Below are 26783 nucleotides of genomic sequence, written 5' to 3' on the forward strand. Positions count from 1 at the left end.
AGCTGGAGCAGCAAAGTATCGTGAGATTTTTGTTGAGTGAAGGCGTGAAACTGATATAAATTCATTGCCGCATGACAGTTCAGTACGGTGACAACTGTATGAGTCGATCACAAGTGTATGAGTGGGCTGAGAAGTTCAAACAGGGCATAACCAGTGTTGAAGATTCTCCACGTCCAGGTCGCTCTGTCACTGCATTCATGGAAAGCAACATTGCTCAAGTGGAGGACTTGATACGGTAGAACCGGCATATTACTGTCAGTGAAATTGCTTCCCAGATGGAAAAAAGTGTAGGATCAGCTCACTATATCAGTCATGACATACTGAGGTTCAGGAAATTGTGTGCGAGGTGGGTTCTGAAACGTTCGACACCGGAAGTGGAGAAGACACGTGTTGATGTGTGCAGGGAGCTTTTGCGCCATTATGAAGCTGACAGCGTATTGTCACTGGAGATGAAAGTTGGGTTCATTTCTATGAACCAGAATGTAAGAGGACAATCATGCAATTGCAACATCCTTCCTTCGTCTCCCAGACCGAAGAAGGTGCGTGCTCAACAGAGTGCTGGAAAGGTTATGTTAACTTTGTTTTGGGACCACAAGGGGCCAATTCTTGAACATTACATGCCCAGAGGACATAATGTAAACAGTGCCACCTACTCCAACCTTTTGCGCAAAAAACTCAGGTTTCAGAAAATAACATAAAATCTAGTAGTACAGAAAGAAATGTCCAGGAATATTGATTTTTACACATAATTATAATAATATATTATGACTGTAATTTTTTTTTTTGGAATAACTTTATTAACAATTAAAGTTTTTTATCATAATACATGAAAAGCTATGGTACATCAACCCTTTTCTCAAAACATACAAAGTATAAACTCTCTCTATTCACAAAAATAGTAATTATTCTTCCACATAGAACCTTACTCGTAAGAATCAAAGTTGGTCGTCAATGTCTCATCCTCTGCTCTTCTCACATTCAAGAAAAATTACACAAAGGGTGCTATGTTTATTTAAATGTTGCTTTCAGTATACGTATGCTACAAATTCACATTTGGACTATTTTCTATTGACTAATCAAATTTAGAAGACAATATAACAGAGAACACAAATAGCAACAAATGAGAAAATATCACAATAGCAGGGACTTCTCAGGTAGACCTTCAAAATTGGAAGCATACTTCAAAGAATGTATACCTGAAAATTAGCAAATGTGCATTAACAAATGAGTAAATTTCCTTCTTTATAAATTTTCCATTCCCTACATAAAGCAGAGTTCCAGATGCGAAATAACTATTTGAGCTATCAAGGAAAAATACTATTTTTGTAAATAAGGATATAGTTTGGCAAAAATACACACAGCCAACTTTGTGCTTGTGGGATAAGTTCCAATTGTAATTAATGTTGTCCCTATTTCCTCAATAAAAGGTCCAATTACAACTTTTTTCAGGAGTTTCTAATCGGTGGCCACATCATCAATATTTTCAATAATGTATGTACCACAACAAGTAATACAAATAATGACAATTTAAATGCACAAAGTGATATAAACATTTAAAAAAATAATTTTAGTGTCACTGTCAACTCAATTGCTAACTACTTTTGCAACATGTATACTAGCATCAATGACTGATTATTTTCTTACAGAAAATATTTACTATAATTGGAAAATATATATTAAAAAATCGGTACTATATCCTAGCTTACCTGTTGCAAGCACTTGTCCATGAAAATAAACTAAAATGAATAGTAATGTCTGGTAAATTCAATGTAAATTTTCACTGTGTGCTCATGCATTTAAACATCTAAACAGAATAAAACTGAGTTGCAGCTGATGACTGGAGCTCTATCTGCCCCATCTTAAACTGAAGTCTTTGAAGCCAGCGTAACAGGACAGGGTTGCTCACATGCTGACTGGTTGAAGATGATGTTACAGTGGAAGGTGGATAGTTTCGACATCCTTGCAAACGAACTTGCAGATTTCCAGGAAGCTGGAGCAAACAAGAAAACATACTTAGAGAAAAGAAACAAAACCATAAGATACACATCAAATAACATTTCTTCAGTTAATGTTTGTGCCCATTACATATAAATTTTGAGAAAGAGGGCACTCCCACTTTGTTCCTACACTCATAAAAACAAAGGTAGTATTTGAGTGTGGTATGTGGGGTATTTCACTCCTCCAAGATTATGAGTAGATAAAAAGCATTTATCTACTATCAAAACTGCAGTATTTATTGTAAATTTTAACTTAGAAAACTTTTAAGAATCTATGTCTTTTTCAAATAATTGCTCATGCAGCCTGTGTAATATCTCCACAAAATACAAAAAACATTTTTGGTCTCCTCCACCTCTCCCCCCACCCAAAAGTTGAAGGAGAAAAGTAACCAACTTGCAGATTGAATTTGTACAATTAGTGGCAATTTTATGAATGAATCAGACAATACCAGTAGGTTATATGCAAGAGGTCTGGGTGCTTGCAGTGAGAATTTTTCCATTAATATTCCTGCATAAGCAGCCCTGGGGTTTATCCAGCCTCCTGAAATTGAGTAAATATGGTCATAGTAATGTTGATCATAACTCAATTATGGTTGAGATCATGAATGTGTAGAGCTTGGCCTCCAATATTTCCTGTGCACCTACATGACATAGTGCAATGTGCAGTGAAACCTTTATTTTATTTTTAAAGTAAAGTACATCTATTTAGAATTGAAACTATAATTACAAATGCAAAAGATGGCTATAATTTTGAGATATCAATATTTTGAAAACTGAAAGGAAGTTTTCATAACATGTACGCTAATATCTTAAAATAATTACAGCATTGCCCAGGGTCATCATCGTAACTATTCTTGGTCAAAAAATAAATTATAGTACTTACCTGGGTATGGAAAGCAAATAGTACTGGACTCCACACTGGTAATAATCTGCTAAGAACAGTGGAATTGCACTCCAGCAAAGCTTCCAGTAAACTAAGAAAATGCAGATTAACCATCTCTGCTAACTGCAAAAGTAGGAAGACAGAGAAAATATTAAAGATAACTCAACTGGACTTCTTGTATTTGAAGCTGCAAAACCTACGTTGAGTATGTATGAGCACATGTAGGCATTCTGTTGTTTTTAGTTCCATCACACCTGTCAGGCGGTAGGCATTAGTGTACACAAAATGGCAGAGGTAAGATTTTTTCTTTTCTCGAACAACGTAAGAGATGTCAAATATTCACTCACATCTCCTGATTTAACACTGTTAGATTTCAGCCTGTGGAGAACAATGCTGCATAGCCACAGACACAGCCCTTCCTGTGCAAACCATATGTGCTGTTGTTGATTTGTCAATCTGTTCTACAGTGTTGCAGACGATGTATTGCTGCAAATGGTGGTCATTTTTTGAACATCTATAACTTTAGTATGCAACATCAAAAAGTATTCATACTTGCTATTATTAGTACTCCTGTTATTACGTTCAAAGAGTGTAAACACTATTTTGGGACACCCTGCAGTTAAACATTTACATTATAATTGCAATAAATTATTATAATAGGGACGGTCATGGACATGTAGATACATTTTTTAGCTGATACGAATAAAATACCAATACCACATGATATAAAACCGTAAGGGTTCCATGCCACACATGCCACACCTTTGCAAATAATATTATGTGCTCAGAACAGAAGTTGTGTTACCAATAGCGGTACTGCAAGAGCAGCTAGCAAAAAATCTGCAAAGTCAATCCTCCTACATTCGAATACTTTGTCAAGCATGGATCTTCCTTCATATTTGCACCTTCAATTCATTATTCATTGCCATGATTAACCTAGAGATGCAGACAACAAAGTAAAAATCATCAAAATACAATACACTGAAATACTAAAAGTTGAAATGCACAAAAATAGTCCACACCTGATTTGTGATAAGCTGATAACCAATTTCAGATACTGGCACTGTTAAACATGCTACCATTAACATTTTAATTACACTAACCGCTGACATAAATACAACATTTATCATAAATTTGCATTGGAAGAATCTATAGTAACAGTTTCAGATAAATAGAGAAATGAACATGCAAACTTGATTTCAATTGCATGAGTAAACAATTGTATTTTAAATTAATACTTGCCACTTTTGAATGGGAAACCAATTGCAATATGCATGGTGTAACTTTTCCCCAGAAATCTGACAAAATGCTCATTGTTGCTGCATGAGGTTCACTAGTTGGTGGGTTTGTTGATGCACTTTGTTCCAAATACACAGTCCAAAGCTTTAAAAAATATACAATAAAGAACAAAAAAACATTAGCAGTGGAAAAAAAACTGGCACATATTATCAGGTGTCCAAAATGTATGTAAACACATCATTGTAAATCTTAGATACATTCAGTGCTTGAAGTGAGGGGTTATAGTATCCCATCAGCTAGCAAAATTTTCGCACAGCATCCCCCAGCAGTATCATTGCCACCATGTAAAACCATAGGAGCATCTCCCAAGATAACCCCAAGGCCTGACCAAACATAACCCCCATTAACATTTTTTCACTTCAAGTGCTTGGCACATTCATATATGTATATACAAAATGATGGTAAATACATTCAAAGATGCATTACACATACATCAACAATGACAAGTTTTTATGCAAGATGACCAGATATACTGAGTTACAGCCACCTAAAACAGAAAAATGGGGAAACAAAAGAGAAAATAAGATCTATTGAAGTACAACAACACAAAAGAAGTGGTTTCAAGCTACAGACTCTAAAGACTATATTCTTCTCTAATTTTATTGCTTACTTTTTGAAGGACTTCCTTTGTACTTTACAGCCCACAATAGCTCATATTCCAAAAACCAACACCACCACCACTAACAATAATAATAATAATTAGCAAGAATGAAATTTCCTCAAATATTTTCAGCATTCCTCATGCCATCACCAGGAAATGTAATAAACAAGCCTATATCCCAGCTGTCCATACATGACAACAAACATTTTTTTCTCTCTTTTGTACATTTATTTCTTCTATTTCATGGGCTCCTATGACCATGTCAGTATTCAAACCCAGAATCTTCAGTGGTGAGCACTGAACCTGGTAGTGAACACACAGTTCAATCTAGTTCATTACTAATACATAAATTGTAAGAGGTAATATTCACTGTTAAAGAATATAACACATTTTTAATACAGGGGGATTATAAAGTCTCTATACATATTAGTGATAACGTGAAAAAATACATTTCTTTTGCATTTTATGTGAAGCAATGCTAACCGTAGAAGAAAGAACAGCCGTTATTTGTGATCATCTACGTGGAATGACGTATGAACAGGTGCGGACAGACTTTGCCCAGAAATTCAGAAAACCAGGCCACACAGGCTGGCTATCAAGCACCTGGTCAACAAATTCAAGCGAACTGGTAGTGTTGTGAATGAAGAATGTCCTGGTAGGCCAGCCATAACACCACAAATTGCGTAAATGTGTAGTGTTCTTTCCCACCAAAACTGAGTATTGAGATTAAATGACAGCTCATTCTGATTATCTCACATGTGAACATATGAAGAGAGTCAAGCAAAATTTTTGGTAGATTGTTAAGTATCCATATTTCATTTCTGATACAAACACAAAATATGATATGGCACATTGTCATGTTCAATTTGGGCAACTTCCTACCAAAATTTGTCTTGAAATAATGTAAAATCATAAACAAAATAAACTCTTATACACAAAAAAACTCTTATACATCAAATTTATAGTTCAGGATTATCCTGGAAATTGTACAAAATTCCTGGAACATTGGTTTATTCTCTGGCAAGAAGTGATGAAAAAATTAAAACAAAGAAACTTTAGAATCCATGGATTTCACATAGGCTACGTATTGCTAAAAGTATGCCTACTGGATGTAAATTCTTTACTCTGTGTAATAGTGATAAAGTTTTTGAACCACATTTCAGAATATTCATCACAACATCGATATCTTATTTTTACATATCAAATTTGAACCTGAAATTTAGTTCCTTCTTGTACTGAAAATTTCAATTTTTATTTACTATACATGTATGTTTTTACTCAAAGTAGAGTTAGAATGGACTACTTATGTATTCACATCTATTTATATTCTGAACAACTTTAAATTCTTAAAGTGTGCAGATATTGATATCCATGGGAATCAATAAAAATACTGGATCAAAGTAGTGCTAAGTCGATATCACTTTGAACTGATTGGTACCCATATTGATGCTGATATTTTTGCCAATTCCCATTGAAATTTGTAACAATTAAAAGTTGTTCAAAATATTGATTAATATTATTGTGTAAGTATTCCACTCCAATTACAAGGGGGTACCCAAAATAAACTGGAAAGCATATCTGGCGGGAAAGCCCGACATACTTCCGGCTTCCGCTGCGAGATGTAGTGAGGAGACACTATGATGCACCAGTGTGTGGAGCGCCGTTGCCCTGTGTAGACGTGTGAGCTGTGCTGTGCCGTACGTTCTTTGTGTTGACAAACGTTTGCTGCGAATTTTGCTATGGCGATTGCTCCACCACGATAATTCCCCAGCCCACACTGCTGTGCGTGTCCAACAGTTTCTGGGGAAAAACCAAATGCCCGTTGTTCCTCACCCTCCATATTTACTGGACCTTGCACCTTGTGATTTTTTTTTATTCTCCTGCATGGAGAATGAGCTCAAAGGCAAACGCTTTGCTGATGTGGCTGAAGTTCAGGAACATGCGCTTTAAGCCATGAACAATACCCCAGTTGAGGACATCCAAAAATGTTTCAAGAAATGGGAACGCTGTTTGGATAAGTGCATCGCGTCAAATGGACAATACATTGAAGGAGACTAAGGTATTTGTAACTCAAAGTTAATAAAACTCATCTTTTTTGGCATATTCCGGCAATTTTTTTTTTTGGCAAATTCCTGTTTCTTTTGGGTACGCCCTCGTACATGCACATCAATTTACCCGAGTTTTGCTGTCAAATATTTCAGAACACCATCAGGATATAAAATACCTGTTATGTAATCATGAAATCCATTTTCCCTCAACAATATTGGTAAAAAAAAGTAAAGTGTTCCCCTGTGCATAGCACCACGCCATGAAGGCATATAGGGGGTGTGGGGGTAACGCCCCACACTTTCTTGATCCGGTCGTGAGTGGGGGTGATGTGATCAGCATCACGCCCCTGACCGCCTTTACCCCCCAGGGTTTCCCCCAGGTACCCATGCTATTCGACGCTGGGTGGGTGCCGGGGCCGCTTCCACCGTTAGAAAAGTTCCCGGATTTGAACCGGCCGGGGATCGAACCCGGGACCTTGAGCATGGTAGTCAGACGCGTTACCGACTGAGCCACCGCGTGGTGTCAAATAAATGAAACCTTTGAATTTTGCATAATTTTCAGGATAATTAGATTCCATGAAAGTGTTATGCAGCATATTTGCAAACCCTGTGAAAGGCCAAAATACCAGGAAAGTATCAGCCCATAAGAACATAGCCCTAATTCAAAGTAGTATCAGCTTAGTCCTAACTAACAGTATAAATTTATAAAGATGGGATGATGGTAGTTAATGATAAATTACCTGACATAAAATGAAAGCATGGAACAAGGAAGACATATGTAACACTGATGCCTTGGACTGTTCAGCAAATCCTGCCAAGATAACTTGAATGTGATCTGCTATGTGGCAGGAAGCCTCTTGGGGCACTGGCTGGCAGAAGGGAGTCGTGCTTGTTCCAAGGAGTGCTGTATGAGTCAGCGAACCCAGCAGTAACCAGGATAAAAGCCGAATGTGTCCAACACAGTCAATGAACTCCCGAGGTCTATTGAAACAAACAAGGAATTTAGATAAGGCATAACTTACCCCACATGCCATCACTTCACTAAATAGCTAAAGTCCAGTTTAGGCATTACTTGATTTAGTTAAAATTTAAAGGATTTGAAACTTCCTTCCTACTCCATCTCAGGCTGAGCTGAAGTAACAGGGCACACTGGATTGTCTTTTCATTCCATTTTTAACCTCTTTTACCCCAACTTACCTTTTACAGGTTTTAAACTTTCATTATTCTTGCCTTAACTCCTGAGGAAGCCACATGATGCAGCAAAAGCTACAGTAACTAAATCATGTAAGTACATGCCTAAACTGGACTTTAGCTATTTAGTGAAATAATAACAACATAATAACTTGACAGCAATGTGTATCCATATCCATATGAACAATGGGATCTCTATTATGCTTTTGGGCATACTACTAGAAAATTTATAATACAAAATTTGGAAAAATTTTACATGATCATCTATGTGAACTTAGAAGATTTAATGTATAGTGTGGAGAAAATCTAAACTCAGGAATGGAAAAATTGCATTTCCACTACATCAATTATGACAATATCATCAATTAAATAAAATGTTAAGGTCAAGAGTTATGATTTCCAACAACAAGAAACTGAATGCAGTCTGGTGTTGGACTGAAGCTAGAATTTTACATAGCCACTTATGTAAGTATTAATTTTTTAAGTACTCTTGGAATATGTTAGTTTACATAATACCACAAAGCATATCAATACAAAGAAGAAAGATTGAATTGTAGAATGACCCTTGTAATTTTCCCACTATTTCTGCTAATGATAATACAGAATATTTAAAATGTTGCTTTTTTTATATGTTATACAAGTCTCATTCATTAGATTTTTAAGTGTAATTTAAATTTAATTATTTGTGGCATTCTCTCACTTAAATATTTTGCCTTGCATTAAGAATCATTTGAAAGGAATGATTTATCTTTTGGATAATTGAACTTGTTAAGGAGTAATTGGATATGTTCAGAGGTAAAGTAAATAATTCAAAACTACAAGAAACTCCAGCACATCAAAAAAAGTCTTATTATTAATGAACATAATCACTTACCCTTGCTGCAATGCAGATGGTGCATTATATAGCCATGGAAGATATCTAGAGACAGCTCTATTATCTCTGCTATTCCCACGAGTGATTTCTAGTGCCAAATACTGAGCAATTCCACTTTTCAGTACACCACCAAGAGTATCTTCATTTAAGCCTACAGCCATCCCTTTGCAGTAGCTCTGAAAATAATATATTTAGTCACTAAAGCACATTTCAACTACATATAATTTATGCTTAAATATTAAATCAATATTTTAAATTATCACACAGTTGTCATAATGCTAAGGCCAAGTTATAAAGTCTACATTCTTTGAACCAATGACTACATATATTGAGGAATAAATTTATTTCAAGTTGGGGAAAAAAATATTAAAAGGAACAAAAGGTGCTGCAGATGTCGGTCCATCAAAGTGACCGGCTTCAAACATTATGCTTTACAAGAAGAAAGTTATAATGTTAAACAATGTTAAGGACTTAGTATGTTAAATGTGTTGAACCACTTTACAGTGTGGACTCTGGCCCTTCTTTTTATCAATATAGGTGCCTGCCTTTTCAATTTTTTTGAATAAATCAATCCTGAAGAACAATCACAACTTCAGGTTCAAAATGTAGACAATGAGGAAACAACTGTTACATGCAGGCATACATGAAGATGTGCAGAATGAACCTTTTCTAAGACACCCAAATGCCAACCTCACTTCCACATAGACACCCTGGACTGCATTTTGCAGACTAACGAGGCTCTGGCATCTCGACTCACAACCAGTATAATCCTCTGTGGGCTGTTCATTTGTGTTTGTGATTGTCCCTTCATCCATGACACCTTATTGCCTTTCATCATCATCTTCGCAATTAGCCAAAAGGCAGATAAGCGAAGTGAAATAAATCAAATCAACCAATGACGATGTGCACCGTTCTTTTACTCTAACATTCCCTCAGGCAGTAGAACAAAGCATGGCGAAGACATTTCTCTTACCTCCATTTATATTTTCATCAGTGCATCTTGCACTGTTGCAAAGAGACTCTGAGAGACAGGGTTAATTAAGGATCTGGATGAAAATTACTATAAATACACAAGAAATACATACCTTGATTTTGCTGAGTGTGTGAAAATCTGCAAGGAACTCTAGTGCATCCCCCAGATGTTGTCTCATGCATTCGGAAGAATTTGTGTTGAGCTGTGGGGTGGTGTCTGGACACAATGGCGGATTATCCTCCATGACGACATTTAATGGAAGGGAACCACCAGCATCCTAACAAAAAAAGACAGGTATTATTTAAATTTGAGTTGAAAGCATACCATGTTTTTAATTATTCCACACAAAAAAAACTGTCTACAGTGGAACCCTTATTTTACATTCCTGAATTTTACAGTCTCCACATTACAAATCCAATCCTCAGGATCCCAATGGAGAATAAGGTTCTAAAATTTTCCCAAAAGTTTTACAATTTTCCATAATTTAAGTTTTCCATCCTGGTACTCTGAAAAACCTAAAACTGAGGTTCCAGCACCTGATATCAATGTGGATCCATTTACTTTATTTTTCTTCCATTTTGTATATAAAGCAATTAATTAACACTTCTCATATGTTAGAACAAAAAAAAAAAAGCATACATGCTGAAATCCTTAACTTACAAGATTTAAAAGCTTTTTAATAATACTGTAACCAAAATGAAAATGTTTCTACTACAAAGTCATTCTGATTTCAGAATAAATGCTGAAACTGTTGCTGAATAACTTTTGTAAGAAAAAAAATCTTATATTACCTGTAGGACAAAGTTTATCAACATCAGAAAATTGGAATCAGGAATTGAAGACTTAAATTTCAGAGCCTGGACTAGTTCAAAAACTACCATTCGAGTAAGCAGCAACTTTTCCCTCTCCTGGAAAAGAAAAGTACAAAACCTCAACACTAGTCTAACATGTGAAATAACCCCATAGTTTTGAAAAACTCACAGGAAAAATAAGAAAATGTGAATAATAAATGGCATGTATTTTCTTGAACAGACTCTAGTACATTATTATAAGAAAACAAAAAAGCATTATAATTGAAGTAAGACTTGAAGCTTTCCTGGCAACAAATGATGAATAGATTCTCTCGGGCTATCGACCAGGTGAGTTGCGGAAAATATTCCAAGCTTTCGAGAGCTAACATCACTCTCATCTTCAAGGTTGAAGTGCAGATACATATATATGTTTGTGGAGGGCAGATCCAAGTGAAAATGGTGGACCAATCGGGTGGCATGTCTGCTGCATGCGCAATTCTGGTTAACTAACGCTAACCAACCTGGGTCTAGAGCGAGCCCCGTGTCGCGACTATGATTATCTTGTTCTTCATGAATGGCTATTGCTCCTTGATGATGCGGTCCCAGTAGTTTGAAGTTTTGGTTATTATTTCTGTGTTGCTGAAATCTGGTCCACGTCCCTCATTTATTGAATGTTCTGCTAGACCCTACTTTTCAGGATGGAAATACTTGATGCATGATGCTGCTTTGGTGTTCTTTACAGTGCTGTTCTATTGTCCTACCAGTCTGCCCAATGTATACTTTCCCACATTTGCAGGTAATACGGTAGACTCCTGGTGTTTTGAGTCCTAACTCGTCCTTGTGGTTGCGTAGTAGGCTTCTGATCTTCGGAGGTGGTTTGTGAATGGTTTTTATGTTATGCTTCTTGAGAATCTGGCTTATAACTCCAGAGATATTTCCGGTGTAAGGCAGGATGGCTATCTTCTGGTCAGCTTTGTGCAGGTTCCATGATGTGTCTAGATTCCCTGATGTGTCTGGATTCCCCAATGTGTCCAGATTGACCAATGTGTCCAGATTGACCAATGTGTCCAGATTGACCAATGTGTCCAGATTGACCAATGTGTCCGGATTGACCAATGTGTCCGGATTGACCAATGTGTCCGGATTGACCAATGTGTCCGGATTGACCAATGTGTCCGGATTGACCAATGTGTCCGGATTCCCTGACGTGCTCGTGTTCTTGGACAGTACTTGTTTTAATGTTTTGTTGATGTTGTGTTCCGAGTAACCGTTCTGTTTGAAAGCCGTGCGAAGATGCTGTATTTCTTCTGATAGATGCTCCGCGTCACTGATGAAGATGGCCCGGTGAAATAAAGTAGAGAGTACTGTAGCTCGCTGAGACGGGTGGCGAAAACTGTTTGCATTGAGATATAGATCTGTGAGAGTCGGTTTCCGGTATAGACTGTGTCCCAAGGATCCATCTGGCTTGCATTTGATGAGAATATTCAGGAACGGCAGGCTGTTGTTCTTCTCGGTCTCCATGGTGAACTTGATATTTGGGTGTTGATTGTTGAGGTGGTCTAAGAATGGCTGAAGCATTTCTTTACCCAGTGGCGGATTAATCTTTCTCGCCGCCCCTAGGCACAAACTTAATGGGCACCCTTCTCAAAAGAAAAGTAGTAACTTATTTGCAGTATTTTTACAGGCTAATATAAAAATTAGTGAACATACTGAAATAAAAAACAAAGGATAAAAATCAATAACAAACAATTAATTTTCTGTATGTGCTATATCTAAAATTATGTAATGTATTGAGAAATTAAATTCACCACTCACCAGTCATAAATGAAGCCGCTTCCGCCTCACTTTGGTTGCTGCAAACTCGTGTATAAGTTCTTCAAAGTTGTGTCGATCATTCAAGATGTCTGCTTCGATGTGGAAAATAGATAACTCGTTCAGTCTTTTACTACACATGGTTGAACGGAGATAAGTCTTCAGTCTTTTTAGGGCCGAAAATGAACGTTCAGCTGAACAGTTTGTACAGCAGTACACAAAAATATTCTTAATGCAATGTCCACATTTGGAAACACAGACTGCAGCTTTTCTCTCCGTATAATGGCTAACATTTCTGCTGGCGAGTCACAGATTTATCTGGTGTTCAGAAGCCCTGCAAAATTCACACATTTGTTTGGAAAGGTTGATTCCAGATCAGTTTCATATGCAGCCTGAAGGTTAGCTGCACGTTCAGAAATGACACAAGAAGAAATTTGCAGAAACTTACTGAAAATCATGAAGTTGTCAGACATTAATTTATAGCTTTCTTTTCTTCTAATGAATTCAGCGTGCAATTTATCAAGAATAGGAAGAAACATTTCAACTTTAAATTTTTCGCTTCCTGTTAGAACAACCTCATTGTCTCTTACTTCATCGGCTTGAATCGTACGTTTTCTAAACCTTTTATAACTACACTCGTAATCCATATCAGTTTTCTCCATGGATTTTTGCTCATAAGACTCGAACATGTCAAGAAGGGAAGTTATAAAGTTCACAAGTGATTCAAATAAATCATGTACTATTGTTAAATCTATGTCAACAATTTGTAATTTCACGGTGACACTCTGGAATCTCTGCAGTATATCCTTCCAAATAGTGATCATGAAAGCTGTCTCCAGCCTGTTTAGTTGATTCAAGAGGGATAAGGCCTCATTTCGAACTAGGATCATCGCTTACATGAGTAAGGGCTTTCATTACACTATCCCAGTTTTCATATATACATGTACAAGCCTCCTCTCGTGCTGACCAACGTGTCTGTGATAAGGGTTTTAGTGTTTTGCTTCATAGATACATGAAAGAAGCAAGTAAGTTCCAGCGTTTTGTTGAACTGGGGAAAAAATGTAAATAATTTGAAGCATAGTAAAAAAAGAACATGCTTCCCTACAACTGCTTGCTGCACTACTTCCGACCAAATTCAAAGAATGAGCTGCGCAGGGCACATAATATGCTTTAGAATTTATTCCTTTAATTCGAGCCTGTAAACCTGTATATGCCCCTGGCATATTGCTGGCATTGTCGTACGACTGACCTCTGCAATTAGTAAGGTCAATAGAATGTCTGGTCAAAATATCTATTACAGCTTCGGCTAGATTTTCAGACTTGTGACCTGGATTTGACAGAAACGAAAGAAACCTTTCAACAGGTTTACCATCTTCATTCACATATCTTAACACAAAAGCTAACCTATCAGTATCCGAAATATCTGGAGATGAATCAACAATTATGGAGAAATATTTACTTTGTTTTATTTCATTAATAATTTATTTTCTCACTCTATCAGCAAGCAGTTCAATAACTTCATCACAAATTGTAGAAGACAAGTAGCTTGTATGACCTTTCCCCGGATTTCCATACCGTTCAATGTGTTCTGCAAGAAATGAATCAAACTTGGCGATAAGCTCTAGAGACATCATGTATTGCCCGTTGTGCAGAGAATGGAATTTTTCTTCGTGACCACGTAAGGGAAGCCTGCGACTTGTCAACTTCTATACGACAGCAAAAACTCTTCTTAAGACACTGACCAAGTACGTAAGTTCCGTCTGAATATGTGATTGAAAATGGTTCTCCAAGGTCCCAACAGATTTCTGCCTTGTTAAGAGTGCCATCATCGCAATTTTTGTGTTCTTCAGAATTTTCGTGTGATGCTAGAATATTTGGAATGTTTTTCCAGTTTTGCCATGAGTTGCGATGTTTGTTTTGCCCTTGAACAACCAGCATGATGCACAATAAATGGCACCAGTGCTGCACGAATATACCAAATAATTCAGCAAAATTGATTCGCCATTTACAAGTTTACGAAAAAAAAAACTATTATTTAAAAATCTTGTCTTACCTGCTATGAGTCTGCGATTTAGAAAAATCATTTTCAGCATTCTGATTAATTCCACGTCTTAGAAGAATGTCAATTGTAGACTCATTCAGACACCACTCGGCAGGATCGTCACTAACAAAATTTGCACTCTCACTGTCACAATCAGGAACTCCTACGAACTGAGGGGACACTACCTCAGGTGCACTTTCTTTCTCCAGTAAATCAACAATATTTTCGACATTTTGCGTTTCACAGAGTTCACTCGATGTAGCCGCTTTCACTTCAATTTTTGAACTGCTTTCGGAAATCACTCGTTCCTTTCGCCTAAAAAACGTGTCCACTGTACCAAGCTTTTTCTGTAAGGTTGCTTCTCTTTCACGCTTTTCGTTTGCAAGTTTACGATAAGCCGCCCCACTTAACTTTGTTCGCTTCATGCTGCCTGCTGCATAAAAAAACAACAAAAAAACACCAAATCGCAAACGCACTAGCAACAAACTGAATGCACCAGCCAGAGAATACAGTAAAAGAAAAACTAGTTGCAGTCCATGCGAAAGCTGCACTCACTCACTCACTTATCAGCAGTATCTATGTGCTTATTTTTTTTTAAGACTGGCATTGTTACAGATGCAAGTTTCAAACAATCAGTTTTCTTTACTGCCTGGCCTTTAACAAACGCTTAGTGGAAGATCGAGGGGTATGTATTTACAAAAACAAACCAACAAAGGCTGGGCGGCTTGCAATGTCATTGTAAGTGATAAAAGCCACAGCACCGGTTAAAAACAAATTGATTGGCGCCTGAAGGAGGCAGAGCAGACAAAACATTTCTTGATAACACATAAATCCGATAGATCAAGGTTTCTTTCATATGAAGCAAAAATATTGCAAACCGTTGATTTGAAACATTGATTTCATAGGTCTAAATTGTCACTGTGTTCGTAAGACACTTTTTATTATTCTTGATATTCTGGAAAAACGTGCCTAGTGGGCCTATTTGGTAATCCGCCACTGTCTTTACTGTGTGGCCAGATGATGAAGGTGTCGTCGACGTATCTGTAGAAGGCGGCAGGTTTCAATGGAGAGCTGTGCGCAGCACTTCGTGCTCAAAGTTTCCCATGAAAAAATTGGCTACGGCACGCGAGAGAGGGGAGCTCATTGCCACACTGTCTGTTTGTTCATAGTAATGTCCACCATAGCTGAAATAGGTAGAGGTCAGTGTGTGGTTGAACAGACTGATGATTTCTGGTGTGAAGTGGCATTCTAGCAATTGCAGTGAATCTTCAAGTGGCACTTTGGTGAAGAGTGACACTACGTCGAAGCTGACTAAGATGTCATCTGGTGATGTTCTGATCTGCTGCAGCATCTTGATTAATTCTGCGGTGTTTTTCACATGGTGTTCACATTTCCCTATGAGTGGTTCGAGATGAGCTGTGAGGAATTTGACGAGTCTATACGTTGGCGCTGACGATCAGTCTTAATGGCACTGCAGTCTTATGTATTTTGGGAAGTCAGTATAGTCGTGGCGGTATTGTTCCATCCAGTATCAATTTGTCCAGAATCTGTTTCGGAAAATAAGTTTTCTTCAGAAGTGCTCTGGTCTTCCTTTCAACTGCTGGTGTGGGATCTCGGGGAGTTTTCTGTATGTAGAGTCTGCTAGAAGTTCTGAAATTTTCTTGTTGTAGTCTGCAGTCTGGAGACTTCCACAAACGTATATACACTGGGTTGACGCTCGTATCTGCACTTCAACCCTGAAGATGAGAGTGACGTTAGCTCTCACCTGGTCGATAACCTGAGAGAATCTATTCAGCATTATACTTCATTCACTTTATAGCTTCGTATTTCTGTACATCTGCCAGAGTAAAATGAAAAACAAATCAGTGAGCACCTTTAAAAGTATCTTAAAAAATTATAAAAATTTTGCAAGAACATTCATTAATGGAGAAAACAGCACACTTACTCTTGTAAATCCTCTGTTGCACAAATGGCACAAGTCAACCAAATTCTGGTACTTCATGACAAAATTCTGAATCGTATAGCTCATGACCTTGGAAAATGGATCGAGAATTCCCTGTGAATAAATACAGAGGAATAAATAAGAGCAATAAAACAAGAACTACATTGATTATAAGTTATACATAGGGACATAAAGTTTTGCTTTTAAAGATAACACCGAAAAGTTGAGGAAAGCAAAATAAAGTGTTTAAAATGTTTTTAGGTAGGTTAAGGAGGCAAGTCTTTGGTGTTTTAGAATCGCAAAATAATGCGAATTACGTCATTTTTCAGAATAACACCGAATTTGCACTTTAACGTGAAAAATACGGCAAAATATGCACTATAAACTGGGCTTAACACTTCTTCTGTTCAAAAAGAACTACAGAAGATTTGTCCATTTCTAGTCTAGCTAGTGAAACTTCGATTCAAGAGAGTTTGTCATGCTTCATGTATTGCAGTTTGGCGCAGGAATGACTGACAGTGCTTTGACCTTGTCCTGAAATAGAATTCGCCGCGAGGATCTTCTCAGAAGGGAAGTTTCGCAGGAACGGGAAAATTTTCAGGGAGAAACACCTGTTGTGTGGGGAGGGGCATAGGGGTGTGGGTGTATGTGTGTACAGAAAATGATATTTTCAGGCCTGAGAGGGATTTTTGGCATTGTTAGGGAAATTTCAGTCAGTCAGAATCACTGAAGCTGCATGGTTTGTGCAGTGTCTTTCATTTCCTTCTGTGGTGTACTTCGCAGCATCCCAAAGCCAGCAGTGAATGCATTAGTTTGCAGTGACGTGCGGTGACGTCGACACTTGGGGTAGCAGTCAGTGGCGTGCTCAAGGGGGGTGGGGTTGGTGTGGGTCACACCCCTCCCCCCCTTTACAGCCCAGTATTCCTTAAAAAAAGAATGACAATAACAGGAAAAGATTACAAAATTATGAATGAGTACTAAAAAGAGTACATGTAACTCCCACCCACATTCGAAAATAAAAAACGATTTGATTTGACTCTAAGCCAGAGATCCTGGGTTCGAATCTCAGCTTGGCCATGGGTATTCTTTGTGTGTGTCCCTTCATCGATTTTATCGTATCATCTTCGCTATTAGCCAAAAGTGGCGGAAAAACGAGGTAAAATAAACCAAATCGAGCAATCAATCAATGATTTGCTTTCATTTTTGATACTTAGCGTCGCTTTTTTGTCACATTTGGTTAATTGCGAAGATGATACGATAAAATTAATGAAGGTACAAACACAAAGAACACTCATGCCCAGGATGGGGTTCGAACCCAGAACTCCTGGTGTCGTAGCGCACTGTGATAACCACTTCCGCACAGTTGGTTGATTTGGTGTTTTAAGTCCACTTTATGCACAGAAGCAAAACAGGTAACAAAACACACTTTTTTGTAGTTTCTTCAATAATATTCATTTGGCTTTTTGAGTTCTGAGATACATTTTTCATTCCAAATTATTTCATTATTCACTGCAGAGTACAACACATAGGACAAGAATGCGCACTCATCACGGGTTCGAATCCTGGCCTGGATTGTTCATATGAGGTTCCTTCATCAATTTCATCATATCATCATCACTCATCCTCATTTTCACAATAACCAAATGTGGCAGAAAAGCGAAGTAAAATAAACCAATCCAACAACAATATGAACGCGCGTTCTCTTGCTCAAATAAATACATCCGTATTTATGACTGTTATAGGCCAAGAGTAGTATATTTAAATAAAACACTACTAAAACGAGAGTGAGAGAGAGAGAGAGAGAGCCCGAGCACATATTTGTAATTTTATCATTATATATTCCATACTTAAAAAGAAAAAAAAGAAAGCATAACATTATAGTCTGCACATAACACGTTCCCATTTCATAAATAATAAAACTACATCCCATATTATACATACATATTGTACAATGTGTAAAATGTTGTGTAAATACAGAGAACTGCAGAAAATTTTACCCTGAGTTCTTTAGAGGATTTAGAAAAAAATCTATGAGAAACCAATCCCCTACCTGTCCTCTAGGAGATAGACTGGGGGACCTGAAAGCACGGACTTTCAACCATTGCAGCAGGGAGAGGGGGCAAGGGAGGTAGAGGTAGAAATCTTCCTTTTCCTTGGGCCAGCCGTTTCTACCTGGAAACTGGTCTGGCGGAAGAAGAGCGAGCTAGGGTATCCAGCCAGCTTTGCCCGCGGAGAACACCGATGGGCGAGAAGCGCGTGGAAAAGAAAGTGTTGCATATGAGCTGTGGTGGCTTTAACAAGACAATAAATATTGTGATTTGAATATAATTCGAGATGTGAGATTGATTGATCTATCTCTGCTAGACTAGCTACTCCTCAGTGCACGTCACTGTTAGTTTGCTTCTGAAAGACTTTATGCTTCAGATAGAACTACATTATTTTGTAATCACTGAATTTCAAAATAACATGGGAGCAGACGGTGTAACATTCTGTTTGCCGTGACTATTAAATGGACAAGGTAAGCTACCAAAATATAAATTTACGAAGGTCCGGGATCTCAAAACTTCGGCAATAGCAACAGAAACGCACAAAACCGCTGGTTGGGGGCTTTAACCGTGTGGTTCACGATACCTCAAGGTTTAACAAGGAAGTAGTGGGAAATCGTGTGCATGAGCCCAAGTGTCACCCACCCCTTTTCTTCAATTTTCGGTGACCTTCACGAAAAATGCTACGCTGCTCGTACAAGCACGTCAAAGATCAGTTGTCATTTCACTACCTGAAAAAGATATGTTTAAATCAAGTAAACTTTCCAACTTGCGTAAACGCAACAACAACAAGTATGCACATACGTACGCAGAAAGTGCGTAATTTACATCACAAAATGCTCCAACTTACTACTCTTAACTTACTGTTGAGAGGGGAGTTTATTCCAAAAGTCAAATGATGTACACATATATCTTCATTAATACTATAGCAATTTTTATTCACTTCAATGTTTTTAACACATCTCAATATTTATGCATTTTTTTTTTTTTTGGTGTATAACAATTTATAACGACCTAGTTGAAACAACGTGTGCTTAGACAAAGCGTGGTGTATGCTTAATTTAACTAGTGCCACATCATTATATATATAAAAAACAAAAACATTATTAACAATAAGAAGTCTTCGATCTCAATTTATGCTATCTAGCGTTAATTTAGAACCACATGAAACTTCAACATTTGTATAAATGCATGCATATATATTAATATGTTTCAGAAAGCGTCAACATGCCGTTTACTCTATCTTTTATGTAAGAATAGTAATAACAACATTTGATAAAACGTGAATGTATGTTTTTTGGCCAGCAAAATTTATAATAATAATAATAATACTAATACTACTACTACTACTACTACTAATAATAATAATAATACGTACGTCCCCTGGTCTATTTTACGAAAACCCGAGATTCATTTTAGAATCTTTGTTAAGTTCGTTCATTCTTACAATACCATTCTACTCATGCTTCTGATGTCTTTTACGTTAATTTTTTAATCTTTATCAAGGCAAAAATAGTTGTTTGTGCAAGGAAGGAATTCGTGGGTGTGCTAACAGGCAAGGCTATTCTTGTATCACAACTTCGCGGTTTCCACATTGAGATAAGTACAGTTGTCTTAAATTATCATTCTATATTTATCACTTTTTTTAGAGCACTCACGTTGACAAGAACTTGCGTGTTTCTCATTTTTGTTTTCTTTGATTCGTTCTCAGACGCAGTGTAATTACGTGAACAAAATCATTGCTTGCATTTTTTACATTCCTTATGCAGCACTAACGCACATAAAAGTATGGAGGATAATTACATGTGAAGGTTTGCTATATTCTTTCTAATCACGATTGATTAGTAATTCAAAGTACTTAGTTTGAAAACACTACCGTTCGTTTGTAACCGGCACTAACAACAAGTTCAATACGGTACCTTGTAATGCAAAGTTAGCAGAATCCTGGTGACAGTAGTACACCATTACTTCCTTGTCCAAATATGAAAAATACTGCCTTCGTACTCAATCGTGGTAGAATCGTCGCGCAATCTGTTCCTTGGCAATCTGGCGTTGTCCTTAAAGAATACGTATTCCTGGGGCACTGGTGTTTGTATCTTTGGTTGATGAAATGATTAACTTGTCCCTTTTAATCCTTGCTCAATTGTAGTCAAAAACACAAGTCAAAACTTCATGTTTTCTTTCAACTTACAAGGCACTAGCCGGTTATGCATGTTCAAAAATAAATGGATGGTATTGCAAGTGCCGAAAAAGGCAACTCGTTCGCAATCACCACATGCTTGCAAGCCACAGAGTATTACGGGTACAACCCGCGTTACCACTAGCTAATGCTAGGGACGTACTGTTGTGTGATGAAGAGCTGAGTCGAGACTGTTTTCCTGTTTCCGCTGGCATTTCGAGGAAACGTATTGCAACGCGTCACATGCCAGGTGGCGTGATTAAGCCACAGAAAAGGTAGTGAAGTATGAACTGCCCTCTATCGCGAATCCACGTAACTAATCAGTAAATACTTCGCGAACTTAGAGTGGATAGCCCATATCAACATGTATGTGTTGAGATTGTAGCATTTTATGTTATATTTTAGAATAATGAACACAAAGTTAATAGAAAATGCTACAACAGATTCCTTCATTAAGAGCAATGGAAGTGAGAGGCTGTTTCTGCTATCTTTCTATTTAGAAGTTTGTTTTTTTATATATAGGAAATGTGGTGATTGAATACTGTGAACATTTACTACACACCCTTTGTGCGTGAAAAATCATCAATGTTATTGTAAACTGAAAAGTGAATTTAAGAAAACAATTTTTGAAAATTTTATTCTGAGTGTGTGAAAGGTTTGAAATATGACTGTGTTCCAACGATTTGGGATATATCATTCAATAAACATTTCATATTTAGTGACCAATGAGATGAAATAGTTTTCCAAATGCAAGAAACTTGGTCATTTCTCACAAAGGTAAGCCTTAAATTGATTTATTTTTGTCATTAAAACTAAAATTTTCCTTAATTTTCCATAACTAAAGCAATGTGAAAATCTTATGCATAGAAGAAACCATAAAAAAGCATGTAAAAGTAACACCGATTTTCAATTAATAACATCAAAATTTGCTTTAAACCGCGAAAAATAACACCAAATTGCAGTAAAAAAAATAACCCCAAAATTTAGGGAAAAATAAAACTAAAACTTCACGTCCCTAGATATGCATAATTACAAATACGTTGACAAAATCTTATACACCGGTAACTTGAAGCACAAATAACATGTGGCTTTTATTTGTAATTTTTGTGACACTATTATAAAAGAATCATAGTATTGTGTCAAGAGAGACTCACAATTACCTAGGTAGATGGGATCTACAAACATTTTCTCCTACTTTTCAAATTGAACTTAATATTGAAATAAATATTAAAATTTAATTGTTATTTAAAATGAAATATTGCATAAAATATTGGATAATATTACACACAAACAAGGGAGAACATATATTCAAATAGTGACCAAATGAATACTTCACCTTAAAGCCAGCAATGCCTGGTACTTTGAGAACTGAAGTCATTATCCGAAGCAAGGGCGTCATTTCTTCCAGGCTATTCAGAACTAGTACAAGGCGGCGAAACAGCGCTTCTAGCTGGGTGAGTAGAGCGCTCCATGTTGAAGAACCAGCTCCTGGGCCGAAGCCAGGACCAACACCAGTTTCCAATGGCAGGCAATCCAAGTAGCATGCAACATTGTGCAATATGGTAGGGAGAGTTTCAACGGGAAGTGATTTCTTGGAGTTTATCCCCTGATCAAGGAATATAAATGATGAATTTTACTTCATGGTATTCTCTCAATGACACAAACATTAGTCAACAATTTGACTGCGTACACAATGAGAGAATCTAACCAAAGGCATGGTCTAAAACAGTTTGCAATAGTGAAGGTTTCTGACAAATTAATACAACTTCCTGGGTCCCAACATTGGTATATTAACATTACTCCAAAAAACCCAATAAAAGCAGTGCTTGATCTTACTGGATTGAAAATTAATATTACTTTTATTACTTATTACAAAAGTATCATAACATTTGCTGTGTTAATGTTTTGGGCATATTTTGTTTTACACAATATTTGACTGTTTCAAACTTATTGCATTAAAGCTGTTACAATACAAAGATAAACAATATGCAATGAAAAAACAAAAGAACAGAAAAAGAAGAAGAAATATAAAACTAACTTATAACGAACTCAACAATGAACTTAACATCCTTGTCATTGCTCGCTTGATAAAGACTGCTTGAAATAGGACACAAGTCATGCTTTAACTGATTTTTCTTATGCAGATAAATATCTCAATACATTAATATGGTCTTCAATTTACTAATGAAGTTCAGACATTAATTACTATATCTATTATAGACCATGGCATTCTTATTTTTTTGATAGAATAACGAACCTCCAATAATAGCTGCAAAGGTGCAATTGGATTGAGTTCGTTGAAGTCCAGTAATGCTTGGGCAACACTTCTGAAGAACTGCATTCTTGTAGAGTCTGAAATAGAATACAAAAAGTAATAAATTTATAGCTGTCAAATTATTATTTACATATTATCTGCAAGATATATCCAAATATAACACATCCTTACTAACATTGTTATGGCTAGGGCCAGCCCTAGGAATTTTTCAAGGTGGAGCAACATTCATGAACGTTGTGCTTACTGGAGCATTCTTGTTCTTGGCTCAAATTCATACTTATATTGCAATTATTACATATATTTTGTATGCAATTTTTATTAGTGTTAAAAATGCGGCATATAAATTTCATGTATTTTGTAAAAAAAAATTAATATTATGAAAATAAAGCGAAATAAGATTTCATCAGTTAAGGGACAAAGAAAGCTTGTAAACATAATAACGGAAAACTTATATTAAACTGAAAACATTTAAAAAAAGATTTAATTTACCCAAACTCATTTAGTCACAGTTACCTGAATACTAAAAAGAATTCTGGAATAACCATTTTGAACAAATTTATTCAATAATTTTTTCCTATCTTTGTATTTTTAGTCATTGTTTTTACATGTGTTAAAAGTTTAATTTGATCATCATGGCGTATATAATCATTTTTCGCACGTTAATGAAAGGAAACCAACCTAATGGAGAATCTAGAAACGTTCATCAATTTTGAAGTGGAACTGAGTTATGTTATTCAATTGTTAAGGCCACTTTGTGTGCTTGCTTTATACTATAATTATTTTCTAGCTTGTTACTTTGTGCTATCTAAATAATATATAGCTATCATGTATTCATTCTAGTATTTGGGTGGGCAGACGGGAGAGCTGAGACTATATTTACGGTGAGTTCGAGTCCCCATTGCCCACCCAGTGGTGACGTCCCTGCGTAGCAAAAAGATATAATCTGAACATGCACTCATGGGCATCGCAAGGGGGATGGGTGCAACTGCTAAGTTGACCCTCTCCTCCCACCTGGAAACTGACATCATTCATTTCAAAGCAGAGAAAAAATTATTCTTTTTTATAGTAAATAAAGGAAATTAAGTTCAGTTAATAGTATCATAACATAACAACAAAGTAAAAAAATGCATTAGATTGAGTCGAAAACGCAGGTCCCAGCTTAGATCTTCATGTTTTCTAATCCAGCTCTAAATTCATGGGTTTTCAAAATTCAAACAATGAGATGCCACACAATGTAAACTTTATGACTAAAACGTTATCCGTAAGTTTCAAAGAATTTTCTTGAACAAGGTGTGTAAAATTTGAAAACAAATGAGAATAATTATGCACTTCAGGATACTAGCTATCAAATGTCAGGAAATAAAGATAAACAGTTGGGACGGGCAACCAGTCATCTGGTGAATCGAGTAGACAATTTTCCCTTGAGATATTATTATATTGTTGCAATAAAACAACGGTTTATCATTATGATTTATGTCAATGGCTTGGCCATGCTTACAATTCTGGCATGCAGCATATTAATTCTTTGTTTGTGAGGATATTACAGAGGTAACAATATCAAACCAAAATTGCATACATTCTTTACGAGTTGCATTTTAGAAACATGACAATACCAGTTAGGGCACACAATCAAATGTGATGGAAATTCAGTTATCATTTCATACATACCATCAACTTGAGTCTGAAACATCTGAATGAAGACTCCATTAGGTGCTAATTGATGCAGCACACATCGTACAAATTGGTGTGCCACACTAACTGCTCCTCCAGGAAGGTAAATGTTTGTCTCGTTTTGCCAAGGATAAGTTGCATTCAAAGCGATTCTGAAATATATTTTAAAAAATGTACTTGGAAATCAATCAGTTCATTTTAAACACACTATTTCAATTGTACAGATGCTTAATCAGGTCTCAGAGCTGGGTCTCTGACTTGCTGTGTTCTACCACCAAGTACCAACCTAGAACTGACTTCACATCTTATCTTCCTTTCAGCTGTTGTTAGCAGCAGAAAACTATCTTAACCAGTCGACATATATGGCTGTACATCTTCTATGTGTCCAAAAGCCTAAAGTAATACAGTATTTTTATTTTATGTTATTTACATTTGAGGGAATGTTTATTTTGTATGAGAAAATGAAAAATGTCAATAAGAGAAGTACATATTTTGAAACCTAAATCGCCATTATGCTGGAACCCTTCCTCTTTCCCCTAAAACATTCACATATTTTTTTTATTGTCAGTTTTACATGTATAATTATACTTAAATGGATGGTACAGTTTCTTCTTCTTCATTGTCCTCATCTTCTTACATAATGCATGTTAAATGCACACAAGTCACAGTACTTACTGAAACAGAATTTCATTAGAACAAAAGGATATCTGCATACAAGTAACTATAAAATGCAGATCACACACAGATGAGTTAAAGGAGAAAGAGAAGGTCAGTGCCACCAGAAGGAGGAGGGGAAGGAAGACAAGAAGAATAGGTTACAGGATGGAGGGAAGGGGGAGAAACAGCTAGCTGTAAGGAACACTTGCAAGGAAAAACCAGGAGGAAATAAGGACACACATTATTTCCTTAGAAGTGTAGAGTGACTGCCATGTGAGGTTGTGTTTTTGTATGTATAACTTAGTGTAGCTTGAGAAAGTTCTGAGAAACTAGAACAAAACGTAGCAGATGAAATGAATAAAAACCACTAAAAATAACTGTGTTAGATTATTTTGCATGTACAAACAGTGGTTATGCGAACCTTCAAGAAGAACAGAGAAGAAACATGAAATGGGTACCTCACAGATTATTCACACACGCACACACACACACAAACTCCACGTGCAGTGTTTCACTCATTGCATCTTTAACGTAACTTTGTTTAACTTGTTATTACACCAATATGTCTATTTACTATTCAACTCGACAAAAAACTAAATTGTAAGGTAGTTTTTCACAAGAAAACAAACTACAGAAAAATAAGATATTGTCCATAAAAATAACTCTTTTCAGGCAAATGCAATTGTGTGTTTACAACTTATTTTTTGCTCGAATGGCAATTATAAAACATAACTAGTGTGATAGCATAAGTTCACGTACTTGGCCACAACTCGCAGTATCTCAGGGAGCAATGGTGCAGCCAATGCAGGCTCACGGTGGATGAAGGTACCAAGGATTACAATGCACAGTCCAAGGTCTTCATCACTGTATTCTTCCTTAATGGTTCCACACTCAGAACACCTGCAAATTCAAACAAATCTCAAAGCCAGTAGAAAGAAAGACAAATCTGTGCATATTTCACAGAGATACTTGCCATAATAAACAATGATTCAATATCAATTTGGGGATGTTAATGCATACTGACATCCTCAAAAGTAAACCTTCAGATTTAACAGTAGATATTTATTTTACAACACAAATATCCTCCTAGCATCATTAACATAATTTTGAGTTTAAAAATATAAGTTTGATACGAATGCTGACCTTCTGACACACCAAGATAAAAGTTTCAGTCAGTTGCTTGCTGAAGGTAGAACTACTTTTTCCCCGAATATCTACACAAATATCTAACATATTTCACAATTAACAACTGTGCATATTATGACAGTATGATGAATTTTCTTGTTTGATTTTTATCGATTGATGTTTAACTTGAGCCAGTATTCCTTATTGCAACATAACTGCCTGAGGATGATGACATATGGATTCTGTTTTATTGTTACAGCTCATTGAGATACACATGACACATTAATGCTTAAATTTGGAAATAAGTGTCCAGAGTTGCCATTTCCTTCTTTTTTAAATAATTTTATAAGCAACTGAATTTCCCCTGTACATTTGATAG

General features: G+C 36.5%; 1 protein-coding gene across 10 annotated transcripts in view; it reads right to left on the reverse strand.

Moving 5' to 3' along the window:
- Nucleotides 1-788: 788 nt before the first annotated feature.
- The window catches only part of unc79 (UNC-79 domain-containing protein), a 149744-nt gene continuing 123749 nt past the window's right edge, over nucleotides 789-26783 (reverse strand). For 9 of the 10 annotated variants that reach the window (XM_083137393.1, XM_083137400.1, XM_083137439.1 and 6 more), the window contains 12 exons: nucleotides 26039-26179; nucleotides 24620-24774; nucleotides 22934-23028; nucleotides 22013-22282; nucleotides 16456-16566; nucleotides 10658-10774; nucleotides 9979-10143; nucleotides 8894-9069; nucleotides 7569-7809; nucleotides 4123-4263; nucleotides 2881-3003; nucleotides 789-1990 (listed from right to left, as the gene is read on the reverse strand). In XM_083137393.1, the coding sequence (XP_082993519.1) occupies nucleotides 1805-1990; nucleotides 2881-3003; nucleotides 4123-4263; nucleotides 7569-7809; nucleotides 8894-9069; nucleotides 9979-10143; nucleotides 10658-10774; nucleotides 16456-16566; nucleotides 22013-22282; nucleotides 22934-23028; nucleotides 24620-24774; nucleotides 26039-26179 (1921 nt within the window). In that variant the 3' untranslated portion in view covers nucleotides 789-1804. The remainder of the gene's footprint in view (nucleotides 1991-2880; nucleotides 3004-4122; nucleotides 4264-7568; nucleotides 7810-8893; nucleotides 9070-9978; nucleotides 10144-10657; nucleotides 10775-16455; nucleotides 16567-22012; nucleotides 22283-22933; nucleotides 23029-24619; nucleotides 24775-26038; nucleotides 26180-26783) is intronic. The other variant, XR_014443471.1, reaches the window with a different exon arrangement.

This window comes from Lepisma saccharinum, chromosome 1 (assembly GCF_977018435.1).
Source record: "Lepisma saccharinum chromosome 1, izLepSacc3.1, whole genome shotgun sequence".
In the NCBI taxonomy this organism is placed as follows: Eukaryota; Metazoa; Arthropoda; class Insecta; order Zygentoma; family Lepismatidae; genus Lepisma; species Lepisma saccharinum.